General features: G+C 36.5%; 2 protein-coding genes across 9 annotated transcripts in view; both read right to left on the minus strand.

Annotated features, from left to right (window-relative positions):
* The window catches only part of LOC126475272 (ras GTPase-activating protein-binding protein 1), a 128,509-nt gene extending 121,815 nt beyond the window's left edge, over positions 1-6,694 (minus strand). The window contains exons 1-2 of one of the 2 annotated variants that reach the window (XM_050103013.1): positions 6,534-6,694; positions 6,240-6,436 (exon numbers count right to left, since the gene is read on the minus strand). In XM_050103013.1, coding sequence (XP_049958970.1) covers positions 6,240-6,337 — 98 coding nt within the window. In that variant the 5' untranslated portion in view covers positions 6,338-6,436; positions 6,534-6,694. The remainder of the gene's footprint in view (positions 1-6,239; positions 6,437-6,533) is intronic. The other variant, XM_050103002.1, reaches the window with a different exon arrangement.
* Positions 6,695-7,497: 803 nt separating this feature from the next.
* On the minus strand, positions 7,498-14,060 carry LOC126475274 (RNA-binding protein squid). Of its 7 annotated transcripts, none has more exons than XM_050103037.1 (11): positions 13,793-14,060; positions 11,754-11,794; positions 11,554-11,681; positions 11,247-11,393; positions 11,042-11,173; positions 10,504-10,618; positions 10,230-10,304; positions 10,057-10,152; positions 9,736-9,804; positions 8,054-8,166; positions 7,498-7,835 (listed from the first exon to the last, which is right to left on the minus strand). In XM_050103037.1, exons 1-10 carry the CDS (start codon positions 13,990-13,992, stop codon positions 8,090-8,092), a joined length of 1,080 nt encoding a protein of 359 aa, XP_049958994.1. In that variant the 5' UTR covers positions 13,993-14,060; the 3' UTR covers positions 7,498-7,835; positions 8,054-8,089. The 7 variants fall into 7 exon arrangements, with proteins under 7 accessions (XP_049958994.1, XP_049958986.1, XP_049959001.1 ...); XM_050103029.1 differs by having other exon boundaries at positions 7,498-7,838; XM_050103044.1 differs by having other exon boundaries at positions 7,498-7,838; positions 10,525-10,618; positions 13,793-14,059.
* Between the last annotated feature and the right edge of the window lie 1,526 nt (positions 14,061-15,586).

The following is a 15,586-nucleotide window of genomic DNA, read 5'->3' on the forward strand; positions in this document are numbered from 1 at the left end:
ATGGTGCAATGATAATGGCTAGGCACTAGCCAGAATCTAGATTTGCCAAACAGAAGCTGCAAGAAAAGGACTACTGAATGCTGTGCTCTATAATTTTAAAGTCATATCACAGTTACCTAGTGCACCCATGTTCCTAATGGAGGATAACCTGGAAAGCTAAGTAGCTGCAATTTTGCTTTCAATGTTCAGAATGTAAGACAACAAAAAACCACAAATGTGGCATCTTATGACCACGACATCAGACACTTACAACTGGGATTGGTCAACTCTTACAAATACTATGGTGTACCAAGCTTATAAAACAAGAAACTGGAAAAGTTAGCAAATATTGTAAATGATTATTTCTCTGGTATTAAGGAGAAGCTGTAGAACACACGTAGTACTCAAAATGACTTACACTGCAAGCACAATGGTGATGTTTCTAACAACAGAGCTTGAAGTTTGGAAGACAGTACGACAATTAAAAAATAAGAAGTCAGTGGGCATACGTGAGATTCCTGTCTGTTCTGAAGGCAAGCGTAGATAGCATACAAGCCCCAATAACAAGCATAATAAATTAATCTTTTAATTCAGGTGTTTTCCCAGAATATCAAGAGAATGCAAAGCTAAGGAAAGGTAATGCAGAAAGCAAAGAAAACTACACACCAGTCTCACTGCTGTCTTCATTCTCAAAAATAATTGAGACACTCATGAAAGATGCAGAAGAAGTACAATATTGGCCACTGCAGAATTCACTGGCACTTTAAGCTCTTTATAGGGATAATTGTTTTACAAGCATTTTCTTAAACATATCCAAGGGTTTTTACACTGTTGCTCATAAAATTTTACTGAGCAAACTAGAAGTGCCAAGTAGAAGCAGTAGATAGAATAGGGACAGTGAAAGAGTCGTTCAAGCGTTACTTGGAAAAAAAGGTGCAGAAGGTGGAGATTGTTCATGTCTGCTGATGATAATTTTTAATAAACAATTGTCAGACCAAAAATATATAAACATTAGGGTTCCTTAGGGTAGTGTATTGCGTACAATTCTGTTTTTAATACATATCCGTGACTTTCCAGACACTGTAAGACATGGAGAAAAAGCTCTCTTTGCCAATAACAGCAACATCATAGTCATTGTTAAAACATCAGAACTCTTATAAGAGATAGCAAACAAAACCCTGAAGAATGTTTACAATTGGGCACCATGTAGTACATTAACATTAAACAGAAAGAAAGCGAACAGCCTGCATTTCAGCATAAAAAGAGAAAGCAACTGTGTCACTTTAAGTGTAGATAATTCTACAGATTGTGTAGCAAATACAAATTTTTACGGTCAAACATTGTTAGCTAACACGGTTTAAACAAAAATATTGGCAAACACAATGTGAGCAGCATGCTACATCTTGCGATGTTAGCATCAATTCGCAACAATGTCTTGGAGTGACATACTATGCCTACACACATTCTATTTCTTGGCAATGGGACTCCTTTCGAGAAATTGTAGGCACAAAACATGAACACAGTTTTTAAACTGCGGAAAGGATCATAACAACAATAACAAAGTAGTGGTTGGGGTCTCACATAATAGCTATTTAAAAAATTAGGTATCCTTACTGCACCAAATGAGTACATACACCATTCTGTGGCATCAGGCAAGATATTAATAAATACTGTACTAATAGTTATATTCATAATCACGGAACAAGAGCTCATTTGAAATTACATTTACCCTCAAAAAACAAACAAAACACAAGAGTATTTTATGTTGGGGATAAAATTGTATAATTTCAAAAGGAAGTGAAAAAGTTTAATGAAATACATTTATTTACATAGGCAGCTAGAAAGTTCTTCACAAGTAATGCATATCACTGAATTCAAGATTACTTAGAGGACCCAAGAACAGTGGGTAGACATGAAAGAGGCTACTACAGAACCTTGTCACCTGTCCCATCTGCATAGGCTACCAGCCCTATACTCTTAAGGCATAGCATGTATGCTATGTTTTATATTTTGGCCTATTAATTGGCACTGTAGTATCTTGAGAAAACCTATATCACTGTGAAACCATCTTTGGATGAATAAAGACAACTAAATCAAAAAAGAAATAAAATCTATACCAGAACATTGCCATGGAAAAGATAAGACTGGTTAATAACAGCACACAAAAACAGGGATTAATCAGTCTTGCACTTAATTTAAAAATAAAATGACCGAGGCAGTAACAGCACCAACCACTGACTAACCAAACTATTTTAATTACAATAGCGTCCACAGCCAAAACAGGTATTCGGAATGGTAACTTCTGCCACATTGATTCGATTAAATATTCCTTAAATTTCCACTGACACCTCCAGTTCACCAGTATATTGGAAAAGCGATTTCAATGACAGATTTGTTTAACCTTGCATTGTAATTTTGGCTGTATATAACGTGCCATGACAAAATTCCTATGGTTATGGCATATAACTATTGAACTTTAGTGATGACAACTTTACTCGTATCAGAAATTTGACACAAACATGCTTTGAGTCATTTCTTCAACACACACAAGTCAGTCTGCTGCTCTTTCTTTCAGTACTTGTTTACCAGCTGCAAAACAAGTTAGAAGCAGCACTGCCCTTGCAGTAAATGTTTAAACTCTGCATATGGCTGTATAACCGATGTGGGCAAATAATTATCTTGGAGTCAATAACTACTGATCAACAAGGACATCAATACCTTTTTCACAGTTTTAAACAAGTGAATTTACTCGTAAATTGAGTAAAGTATCTGTAATATCTGATAAGACTCCAAACAGATTCTTTTGAGCATGGGCTCTCCAAAACAGGTTAAAATCATTTGAGACATCAATATATTCCAGCACAATGATTTAGGCCCTTATGTGGAGTACTGTGAATTGTCCAGAGATGATCATTTGTTAATCACACACAATAACATAACTACTCTGAAGGACAGATCATAGCAAATATAATTTTGGATTTTTTTTTGTGTTTTTCCATTGGAAATAACAGAGTATTGGGTCCTTATAACCTTAATTACAGAGTAGGGGGAAGTCCATTATCAGTCATACAAGATTTGACTGTTGTTAATACACTTTCCAAGGTTTTGCCAGGTCATGTGTTTACACATGTCAGGACATTTGAGTATCACTTTATTTAACAAGGGTTACATTAAGACGATGAATATCTTGTGATAGTATTTTTTACTTGCAGACTATCACAAATATTATATCTTACAGAACAAAGTTCAAGTGAGGATTTTCTTTCCCAATGGTTCCTAAACGATTAGCATATTGTTTGCATAAAATTCCCCACACCGAATGCAGAAATAGCGAGAGTTTAAAAAATCTTACCCTCTAGTTCTAGATAAACTGAAGACTCAACCTAACCCACAACACTGGCTATTCTACAGATCAATACATCAACACCAGTTAAGATTACCTACTAACACTCACCAACTTTGCCAAGAAACAAAAACCTATCAACTTTCAACTTAACCAAGACCTCAGGCTAGGTCCCAGATCAGTCCATCAAATCTTACAATCTACTCTCTTTCTGTTAAAACACTATGACATCAATCAAGTGCAACAGAAAAAAAGAAGTGTTCTATGTCATCAGGCAAGTTTTAACATACCATTTATGCCATGTATACAGAGTGTTAGTGACCCTAAATTGTGTTGGCCCTTTTCTTTTCCGGCCAATTCAGAGGAACCATTAAAGCAATCAATACATCCATTTTAAGCATGGGCCAACTGAAGAGAAAAATTATTACAATCTGTCACATTCATCACAATTACTTGTGTTTTAATACTAAAGAGCATTGTCAATAAAATTCTTCTCGGTTTGGGATCGCATTGTCAACTATAAAACTCTGACATTTTGGTGACTATTGCAAGAAACCTTCTTAAGGGTGGATTCTTGCAACAGTCGTCAAGATGTTGGAATAAATACAATACACCCTGAGAAAGGCGTCTTGCAAAAGTCGCCGAAATGACGGAATTTTTAGTAGTTGAACATTCGTTCCTACACTCAGAAGAATTTTACTGACTGTGACAATGAACGTGGAAGCCCATGTTTACAATAAAGACAATTGTTCTTGCATATTGCAATCCACAAAAGTACTAAGGCTACATATTAGAAACTTGCTGCTCAGTTAAATCTGAACACTGAGAACAAGGAATTTACAAGTCAACATCTTTAAGTTAGATATTAGAATTTCAGTTTTTGTTTTAATTTAGTATCCTCATACCTACACACCATTTATATAATTCAGTTTTAGCGCAGGAACCAATCTTAATTACAAACAATAATTACATTGTTTGCATTGAAACCGAAAATGAATGATTCAAGACAGTCAATGAGGCAGTAAACTACGATCAAACTAAAATGGACTGCACTAATGTCCTCAGAACTATGAAAGTCATTACAGATACTCATCAGTCTAGAACACAGACAACAAAAGTGTTTACAGCTCAATGATAACCGTAGTAGAAATATTTGTAATTATCTGAATATGGGAAATAAAACCACATAATGCCAAATATCTGTAATACATTTAGTGTCGAAAAGTGGTTTTTAAAAGATAAAATTTACTAATAATCAATGTTTTTTCTTTAATTTGCAAGATAAGAACCTTTTTAAATCAAATTACAATTATTTTTGCTTTTTGTCTTCATTTGATTAAATTTATCTTTTCTCACAAAGCTTCATGGAAGCCCCTTCCCTGAACACCAGGAGAAAAAAATATTTAAAAAATATCAAAATCACAAATGACACACAAGATATAAATGAAATGAGACATAATAAACAAGTGCAAAATGTAACGCAACAATGCAGAAACGTTATGCACACATGAGACTTGAAGTTTGCAGGAATTTAGGAAAATCAGCAGCCAACTGCAACCAGTTTTGAACCAATGCTCATGCAACTACAGACCGAATGAATTACGCAGATGCACTGTTGAAATATTGTTTCTGTGGTGCAGATATATAACTGTTTTGAATTATTGTTCTGCAGAACCAAAACTAATGGAGAGGGAGGATAAAGTCCCAGTAACCAAATAGGTTGCACTTAGTTGGGGATCAGTACCTTTTTAAAAGACAATACTGTGTGGCTAAGGACTAACTATTGTGTTAAGGAACTTACTTTGTTGATGATCAAGCAGCCAGTAAAAGTAAAGTCTTTTAAACATCAGACATGAAACCATATCGTGGATGACACTGAAACATGACACTTATCTATTTATTATACACGGTTATGTCTACCTCCCTCCATTCTTCAAACCTCCACAATGTTTCTGCAATTTTTAAGTGGCACAACTACCTACCAAGTTAGTGTTTATTTCAAATGGCAAATCTGCTATCAATTAACCAAATATATAATTAGAGAGTATACAGAAGAAAGTCACAGAGGTGAGGGCACTGATCACATGGAAACACATGAGCTTCTGCTTAAAATGTAGCATCAAAAATGTGGTACACACATCACCTCCAAATACATGAACTGCATTCATCATTTACAAAAGACACCTATTTCAAAGTTTCAAAATTACAACAAAAAGGTTACTTTTCCATTCAATACAAAGACTCCAACATTAACAGGATTCTTAATTCAAGTACCAAGGCTTCAGCAAATACATCAGTGCAACATTTATTTAACCCTCAATAATAAAAGATTTGTCGCAAAACAAGGATAGACAACCCAGTTTTCTGCGTCCAAATTGCAGTACCGACTACAACTATTTCTGTACCTATCTCTAAACTACACAGTTTGCTAGTTTATCAGTAAATCCACACCTTACTGTGATGAACATGTTCAATCGCTAGTTACGAACATGGTTGGAAAACTACAAACAACCAGACGCTGGCACTTCAAAACAGACGCCCAGTATTATCAATCATTCCCAAGCACAAAATTCTGCGTTTAGCAGTTGCAGAAATACGAAGAAGACGGCATAACCGGATTTATTTAAAGATCTACGTGAAGTCAATGGGTTTACTCGTATGGAAAATGGGTTACTCTCTATTTCATTTAAAATTTAAATGACAGGCACAAATATCTTGAATACGAACAGCTTCTATTTATGGCAAAGCTGCTATTACCTAGTTTAACCACTAGAACCGAAAGTCGTGGATACTGCTTACACTAACCCCAAGAAGTCTTCAATAACAACGTATTCGAGAGATATCTGTGGGTTGACGATTCTTTTGCGCTAACAACCAACAGTTTACAATGCTTTGTATTGCTGGAACATTATCTTACCTATGAAGATGTGCTGGTGCTTTATTAAGCAATGTGTAGTATTGCCGCACGAACTCACGGCCTACGCATTGAGGACTTGGGGCGGCTTCCATGACCATTTCCCAACTGATGTCTGTGTTCACCGTGCAGTAAACAGAAAACTAAATCACGTAGACGGTTTATATGCCGCAAATACTAATAACTCTGCAAACGGATTCCTGCGAACAAGCACAATGTAAAACATTTGAACTTCTTCGATCATTCAACATATCGCGGCTTACGAATACAGAGGATTTATAACATAATATGACATACAGGTTAACACAAACTGCAAGTCCTTCGAAGCTCGCTATAGTTCCAATTGACTGTTTCTTATGTCAAAGAATAAAACACACCCGACTGCAACAACGTAACCTATCAAACTACTTCGATGGTCAGAGACGGAACAATAGAACGCATGGACACGGCATGGCGGTTGGCGGGTAAAGAATATATACACAGCACATCAAGGCTTCGTAAAGCGGAGCTTCAAAGAAATGCTACTCTCCCTACTGAAAAGTAGCCAACAAGGCAGTGAAATGGCCGCGTTCAAATTGCTTACCTGAATCACCGAGTTGCATATACACTACACATTTTCATGTTCAGATCAAATAATGTTATAAAAACGCCTATATGACCACAATTTGATATAAATACTCAACAGCATGTATACCAATTCCTCATCAAAATTATGCTCTCTGATGCTTGTTCATGCACAGATGCGTGCTGGCTTTGCGGTATTGCAACATAAAATGTGGTCCCTGCCCGTGCCGGTGTAGCCCCCGTATAACTAACAGCGCCATCTGCACGTTATAGTTCGTGTGACCTTCAAACCATTTCCAAATATATAATTTAGTTTACTCGATTATGCAGGCCGTACGATAAGCATACGGCAATTTCCTTGTACTATCATTTCTCCGTTTAAAAGGCCGTATAATAAGCTTACTGTGTACTCATTCTTACTTTATGAAGGACCACGTGCTTCAATTACCCTCAAAGTAGCGTTTCATTCCATACTTTTATAACATTGTTTCAATTACCCTCATAGTAAAGTTTCATTTCATACTTTTACATCAGCAATATACCCAAAATGCTTCACTAAAAATCTCCAATTTTTAGACAGCTTTTAAGCAATTTTCAATTTTCTTTCATCACTTTAGAATTTTTTTTAAGTTAATATTTTAATTTCAGATTGAAGGGAAGGATAGGGCTTAGGATTGGCAACTAAAAAATGATCAGCTTTTGTACATAAATTTTCTTTATTCAGACAGTTGCTGTCCATACTCAAAAAGAATTAGACCCATCAAATGACAGGTAACATAAAAAATCTTCCACATAATGAATTAAAATTTGTCCAATTCTAAATGGTGACAACACTGACAATACAAGGGCTATTGTTATGAAATGTTTCGTACAAAGTTCAAATTAAATACATTAACACATCTGGTGTTCTTTTATTAAAAACTGCACTTATACACACAAGTCCATTCACTTTCACACATGCTTTCACTGCACTGCTGCAGAGCTTCTCATGGAATGATGTAAAATGAAGATGAGACCACATACAGGACTAATCTGCTGCTGAAAAAAAACAAAAAGAAATTATTAGTACTGAGAATTACAATACAGGCAGTGGTTTAAAAGTTATAATTCAGAAAATGCTTAGGTATGATAAAACTACTAATGCAGATATCACTACATCAAAGGCTGACATGAAATTCTAGTATCTTTTCGAATCAAGGTAAAGAGGGAGCAAAATAAACTACCAAACTAAACATTACTGCACTTTTACTTACCAAGACAAACACAAGACACAAGTGTGAGCGAGCGATTTAATAGGGCTGGTGTCTCTGTGTCTGGCGGCTCCCACCCCTCTGCTTCCCACCACTGTAACCACCACCTGTACTGCCTGCAACAATCAAACCCCAAACCTGTTACTTACCCTCCCATATAACCCTGCAATTGAGCTGCACATCAAATCTACACTACAAACAATATTCCCAAAATTTAGAATAGCACACTCAATTGCAAGTTATTGCTCTTAAAATCATACTAAAATGATAAATGTAAAGTACTTATTTCAGATAAAGCAGTAATGTAAACTTGAAGTGGTGCAGGTCACTTAAAGTGTCCATCAGAAACTAAAATATCTAGCATACTGTACAGGAAAACTAAGCCTACATCTGAAAGCAAGCATAACAGGCATTCTAATTTTACTAGCAGAAGTGGGGTGAGTTGCCAGAAGCCACAATAGGCTTTTGCTGACACCAATTTTTTTTATTTGGTAAGTTCACTTTGCATCCCCCTTACCCAGCAACCAAATTATAAAATAAGCATGAAGCTGCTGCTACCCTGACAATTAGATCCAATCCACAAACTTAAATTCTATTGTACCTACTCAAGTCTTTCAGAAGACTACACCAAAAGTAGGTAAAATTTTTCAGGGTCAAGGTAAAACTCCAGCAGCAGCACACTCATGTTAGTTCAAATCTACAAGCAACTTAGGCACATGCTTTGACATTTAAGACATGCACATGAGGCTTGTGCAACTACTAAGCAACTTACCTAACCACTTCACAATTTATTCAGGGTTTCATACTGTCAATGATACAACAGCTTTCACTCTCGCCAATTGTGCACCACATTCCACACTCCAAGAATAGTATTAGGTGAAAATTTAAAATGAAATGTGAAGGGTTGAAAATGTATAGAAGAAACCAACAATCCAAACAACCAAGCATCCCAACAAGGATGACTTGAACATGTTATTCCAAACTCACTGATACATACCCAACCTCAGTTTATTAAACAGTAAATATTAATAAAAAGAGCTCAACACCATAACATGTAGCCACTATGTGCAGTCATTAAATCAAAACTGTCTACAACACTAAAAAAATCAAAATTTGCAATCTGAGCTATGTATACAGCTTCTTAGATTGGAAAGTTCCGAATTTTGCATTCAGTCATCTTTTGTTCAACAACTTAAGTAACATAATAGCATCGTATCATCTTCCATATATTTGTATTGGATCCAAGTTTAATATTTGACAGCACTCTTTACACAACGCCACACTGAAGAAACACTATCCAGATTTCTAAACAGTTCACATGCCATTTTATGTCCAGCAGTAATCTACTGGCCTACAGCTGTTAAGCATTGATATATTTTGAAGCATAAATCCCAAAGGCACTTACACCAAACCCTTTCCAATAAGAGTATTTAGAACTGTTCCTAATGTGAATAGTACAGTTTACCCAGAGGAGTTTTAACAGCTAACTATTTTAACAGCAATCTGATCCTGCAACTACTTGCATATACAATCTACAAATACCAAGCATAAAAAGCAAATTTCTTGCACAATCAACTTTTACGTCGCAAGCTACTGTTAAAACAGTATTAATGCATGAACATTTTACACAAGGTGTGATCGAGGGAGGATTTACTCAAATCAAATCAGTTGTCAATTCTGAATACCTTTCCCACGTCCACCACCTCTTCCACCACTGTATCCGCCATCATAACTATTTCCATATCCTCCGTAGTCTGGAGTGGAAAGAATCACATTAACGACATCTAAGAATTAGACCTTTAAAAATGTCTAGACAAGAAACATTACCGACTGACTTTCCCAAAAGCAAGATGTATTAATTATTGCAAGATTTATGCCACAGCCGTAATCCACAACATGCACCCATACTATGTTTAATGTCTGAAAGTAACTCCAACAGAACTTAATTCCCAAAAGAGCAACAAGCAATATATAACAAGCAGACAAATTTCTGGTAAGAAAGTTACCATAGTTTCCATAGCCAGAATACGGTGTGTAATCATATCCTCCATATCCACCATAATTTCCGTATCCACTTCCATAATAATCATACCCGCCATATCCTGCAAAAGAGGAGTTTCAAGTAAAATACAGTCACACCTCTGGCTGTTCTGGTTAGAACACCATTATTTGTACCTACCTCCATAGCCTCCTTGGTCATATCCACCGTAACCTCCATAACCTCCCTGGTTACCCCAGCCTTGACTACCATAACCTGGGAAATAAATAGATTTAATTGAAGTCATCAGCAAATACGGCAAATTCAAAGAAGTATAAAACAAGGTAAAGGGGAACATCTAGCTACAAGAAAAATGGAGTCATCAGCAAGTAAGTAAATCATGGAACTCATCGGTGTCCTAAGGTATATCATCACAACTCCAGCAAAAATTTGAGAAACCACATGTTCCCCTTACCTCCAACCTGAGCTCCCCTACCTCCTCTGCCTCTTCCACGGCCACCTCTTCCGCCTCTGCCGCCACGGACTCCACCCATGCCGTCTGGTTTTGGTGTTGCTTTTTTAACATCCACCTAAAAAAATTGCAAGAGTGAAGTACATTTTCTCAGGTGTCTAGCACAAATTTATTCAAGGGCAATTTTCCCACCCTGTCTATCTTAGTAATCAGCCAAACCACAATAAGTGGACTTCAGGCATTCACTATTTCCCAGTGTGTATTACATTCTTTAAGTATACAGTAAAGAACAATTCCCTATACTTTTCAACACAAACTATTGAGTGGCAAATATACAAAGCTAACTCACCTCAGTATTCAAGGTTTTGAGCACATGTGGTGAGACATTATGTCCTTTTGTTACTAGTAGTTCTGAAGTGTCATTAAAGAGTAGTGCACACTTTAAAAAGCCAAAATCAACCTAACCTATAACAGCCTTAGTGTCAGAATAGAAATGTCCTACATTATGCATTTTAAGTTACATGAAATAATGAATACGTACCTCTTTTCCATTTATGCTCTGCTTAGGAGATTTTAACAATTCTTGTACAACTTGTTCAGATTCAAAAGTGATAAAGCAGAAACCTTTTCGCTGGTTCTTTGTCTTGTCAAATGGCATCTCTACCTCTACTATCTGGAAAGGAAACATTGTTTAGAATACTGCAAACAAATACAGTAAAATATTAAACATGGAAACAATAGCTTACTGTTCCATATTGTGCAAAGTAGTTCTTTATGTCATCATCTGACAGCTCTGGAACCAGGCCACCAACAAAAATCTTCCCATGCCTGGCCTTTGCTTTTTTTGGGTCAACTTTTTTATTATTTATTATGTGGTCCCCTGCACTCAATACCTGCAATGAGAAACAACTTTTCAGGTGTGTACAAAATTGTATACGTAAAACATAGAATAAACAAACATCAGAGGCCAAAGTGACATCACGTAAGTCAGTAGCAGAACTGACAGTTATCATCATTCACTGAAACAGAATAGTACACAGTTTACATTCATACCTTGTCAATTGATTCTGCCTGTGAGAAAACAATGAAGGCAAACCCTCTTGACCTACCAGTGCTTGGGTCAGTCTTTACATTAATACTCTCAATCTCACCATATGTTTGGAAGTGTTCCCTAAGTTCCTCTGTAAACAAAAAGATGGTTTAGTGAAAATCCAAAGCAATTACACACAATATTGGTTTGGTCATGTACTTACTGTCAGTTGTTTCCCAACTGAGGCCACCAACAAACAGTTTCCTGGAAAGAGAAAAAAATCAGTATTATGAATAATCAAACAAAAGCATTGTAATGCATGGCATTTACTCTCAAAGGAAAATCTTCGCCATGAACATTAAGTTGTACTTTACTGTGCACCCATTCAACTGCAGCAAACTGAACTGAACTGTAACTAAGTTCGTATGGCATCTGAAAATATTGATAAAATGTCTGTAACAACTTATAATGAAGGCTTGGGTGGCATGGCCGCAAATGCAACAGGTTAACATGAACAATTAAGTGAACTTGCAAATAGTACAGAAAAGATGAGAATGGTCATGTACTTTAATGTGGCCAATCAAACAAAAGCAAACAGCGTTAAGTTTGACCAGTATGGAAATCTGCACTTTACTAGTGACCACAAGAAAGTAACCCAGGAATAAATACCATGGGTCAGCAGGCTGCAGGCAGCAAACTTGCGTCTCGCCTTATGAGCGTGTGTGACCTGGAGGAAAGGAAGGCAGGTTAGTTCACAGAAATCTTCATACATCACGTTAATATCTAACCTGTCTGAGCAAGACTATAGTGAACGAACTACTCCATTGCTGGGAATCCAAATTTCTCAAGAGTCAGGAATCTGTAAGCAGTCTTCTGATCTAACTGTAAAACTAATTACAACATTTGAGCAAGATTTAATTCTCTTGAGAAGCCAACAATTAAGTTACTAGTTTTTCAAAAGCTAGAATCAAAATTAAATCTGAAAAAAAGTAAAATCTGGTTTGATAAATCCATAAGCACAACATAGTTAGCACTAATTTACTCAATTACCAGTTCCAGTATAATTGCACTACATAAGCATCAAAACTTTGAAAGGTAAAAATGTGGAATGTTTATTGATGTGCAATGTTTACATATTTCAGGCTTTACAGTCCAAGACCCATGATAATGCAATGCGTTCAATTTGCAATCTCAACAAGCTGAAAATGTTTTTCACACGAAAGAGATTTGAAGACCTAAGCAGAAAAACTGTGCTTAATGCAGAATAGCGAAGTCTGCAACCGACAGATATATAGCATAGGGGTACAAACAACAAAGGACTCCAGGCATCCAATTATCCATTACTAAGCTCACAGTAGAAAAATTACCGTGAGAAGCACGTTTGGAACATGCCAAGAAATTGCGAACTTTTACCAGGTACTCTTACAGCTCGTCATGATACCTAAAAAATTGGAGTTTTACACTTAATTCACCTCGAAATAGTGAAACACTGACCATCACGAAAAAGCTGAAAAATAATCAAGCAATACAAGAGCAATTAGTTTCTTACAAATGACCTCAACTATACACACACTTAAAATTTAAACTACCATGGATCTTGGAATGAAAGCACGAAATGTAACTGCACAAGTCCTTTATGAGAAATATGAACAAACTTAACACACGTGCGCCACTTTACAATTGCAAAACATGCTGGAACTCGTATCTTAAAGAATTTTTGCAGTTGCTGAAATTTATATTTTGTTTTACATAAAACTTAACATGATGAAAAGTTACACAATATCCACCCCACATGCATCCTCAAAAGCACCCATGCCGCTCCCCCTCCGAATGCATATTACCAGCTATTTAGAACCATTTCAGTCGTGCTCACAAATGCGTGATAGGAAAACATCCCCGCAAACTCAATTTCCTAGTTCAGCATCCTAAGGAGTGAAAAAACAAAACTTCCAAATGTGCGCGCCAGCTACAACATGGCGCCTCCTTATCCGCAACCGCCATTACAGTTATTCAGCAACGGTAATGAAGTACGCGAGGCCGTCCTGTTCCACTTTTAGTAGTAACGACATAGCAATTACTCTCAAATTCAATTTCATTACACACTGACCTCTTAATTCAATATTTGCCCAACCCCTTCCCGTTGGAACAATAAAACCGAAGTTCAAACCCGAAAATTTCTTACGGCGACAAGAAAAAAAAAAAAAAAAAATCACCTGAAAGTTATGAAGAAAAGTTAAAAAGATTTAATTGTCATTGAATTACCTGTCATCGTCTCTTCCTGGTGCTTCCGCGCTACCGCTGTCTGCTGGCGCATCACCACCACCTCCGCCAGCCTCATTTGTTCCTTCTCCTTCACCATTAACTTGTTGCTGTTGCTGCTGTTCGTCAGACTGGAATTTCTGTTCACCACCGTCCTGCTGATACTCTCCATTTCCCATCTCATACTCCTGATTTTCAGCCATCTCTAATCTCTGATTCTCTCACACGTCTTCACTCTACGACCGCTGGAGTTGAAGAGACAAGCAGGAAGGAAAGCGTCGTAGGTCTAGTTATAATGTAGACTCGCCCAAGGCTTGCGTTGCGGTCACGTGTCTACGGCTATGGCTGTCCAGCGAACCTTACCGAGCTGCCGTGTTCTGTTAGGAAGGGTGAAAGTAGGTAACGATTTGCGGGAAAACTGGACCTTAAGGAATATTCCCGCTTAAGAATATCCGAAAAATTAGTTTATCTTTCAATTAGAAAATAGCTAATATTTTTGAAGAGACGACATTGTCTGTGGTTACGGCAAAAAAATGTGAACTCTTCCGCAAAGACACTTATTGTACTATCAAAGATCTTTGACAAATATATTTTAAAGGCTAGGACCACGGTCAAACTTTTGTAGATATCGTTGAAATACTCGAGTATAGCGTAAAATAAAATTACTTTTATAAAAAATAAAAAAGTTGTTTTACAGTGTAATTCGACCGTAAGAGACATCTCATCACTAGAGTATTATCAATAAAAGTTGGGAGTTTAGACTTACGATTTAGCTATTTAAGTCATTACCGTATTCTAACAGAATGGGTTTCATCTGAATAAAATCTTTCGATTATAATAAGTGAACAGTTTACAGCTCGTATAATTAAATTGGGAATCTGAAACAAATTCACAGCATCGTACGTAACATAGGGCTTCTCACAATTCGTAAATTAGATGTGGCACCGCATCGTTACGTTTCAGCGGACATCTGGATTTATTGATACATGTGCAGGTTCCACACGGAACAAACGAAGCTTAGACATTATCGTGTGCCCGTTAACTAACTGGATTCACTGATAATTATGAGAAATGACGAATTCTAAAAAATGACAAATTCGGTTTTTCTTATTTCCACTTCTATAAATACTAGATGAAATGTTTTGCTGGAAAAAAATACTACTATCGAAAAGTGACTTGTTCGTCTAGGTATTTAATGTAATACGCAGATCGACAGCATGCGTCTTTATTTTTTCGGAGACTAAGAGTTTCTCTCTATACAATTAAGACTAGAACTTTCACTTGATCAAATGTGAATACTGAAGACCGTGATTAACAAACAGGTCGCATTTTTACAACAACAAACCTCCAGTTCACAAAATTATTTTTTTAAGTCATTTGTGTGCTTTACTTTCTCTGACTTGGTTTGTGTTTTGTATTGTATATTGAACTGTAACAGAGTAATCTCAGATACTAATCGGAGGAAGATAAAATTTCTGATTAAGCACTGAAAATCGACGCGAAGAAATTACCGTACTGCAGTAACAGAGAAAGCAAGCATAATGTCAAGCAAGGTATGCATGTTATCATCAGTTACAATTTTTTGATAACATAGACCACAGTATTGTTAATCACTTTTCATCACCCACCTAATATATTTTAGAATCCGTTCAAACCCTGAACGTCGTCGGAAAACTAATAACTGAGTAACAATTACGATACACATTTGGTTGGAAACAGATTCTGGTTCGGAGCGAACACCAACAATCATCTGTGTACATGTGCACAATAAATTAGCAACGGCTTCTTAAATTGGGT

This window comes from Schistocerca serialis, chromosome 1 (assembly GCF_023864345.2).
Source record: "Schistocerca serialis cubense isolate TAMUIC-IGC-003099 chromosome 1, iqSchSeri2.2, whole genome shotgun sequence".
In the NCBI taxonomy this organism is placed as follows: domain Eukaryota; kingdom Metazoa; phylum Arthropoda; class Insecta; order Orthoptera; family Acrididae; genus Schistocerca; species Schistocerca serialis.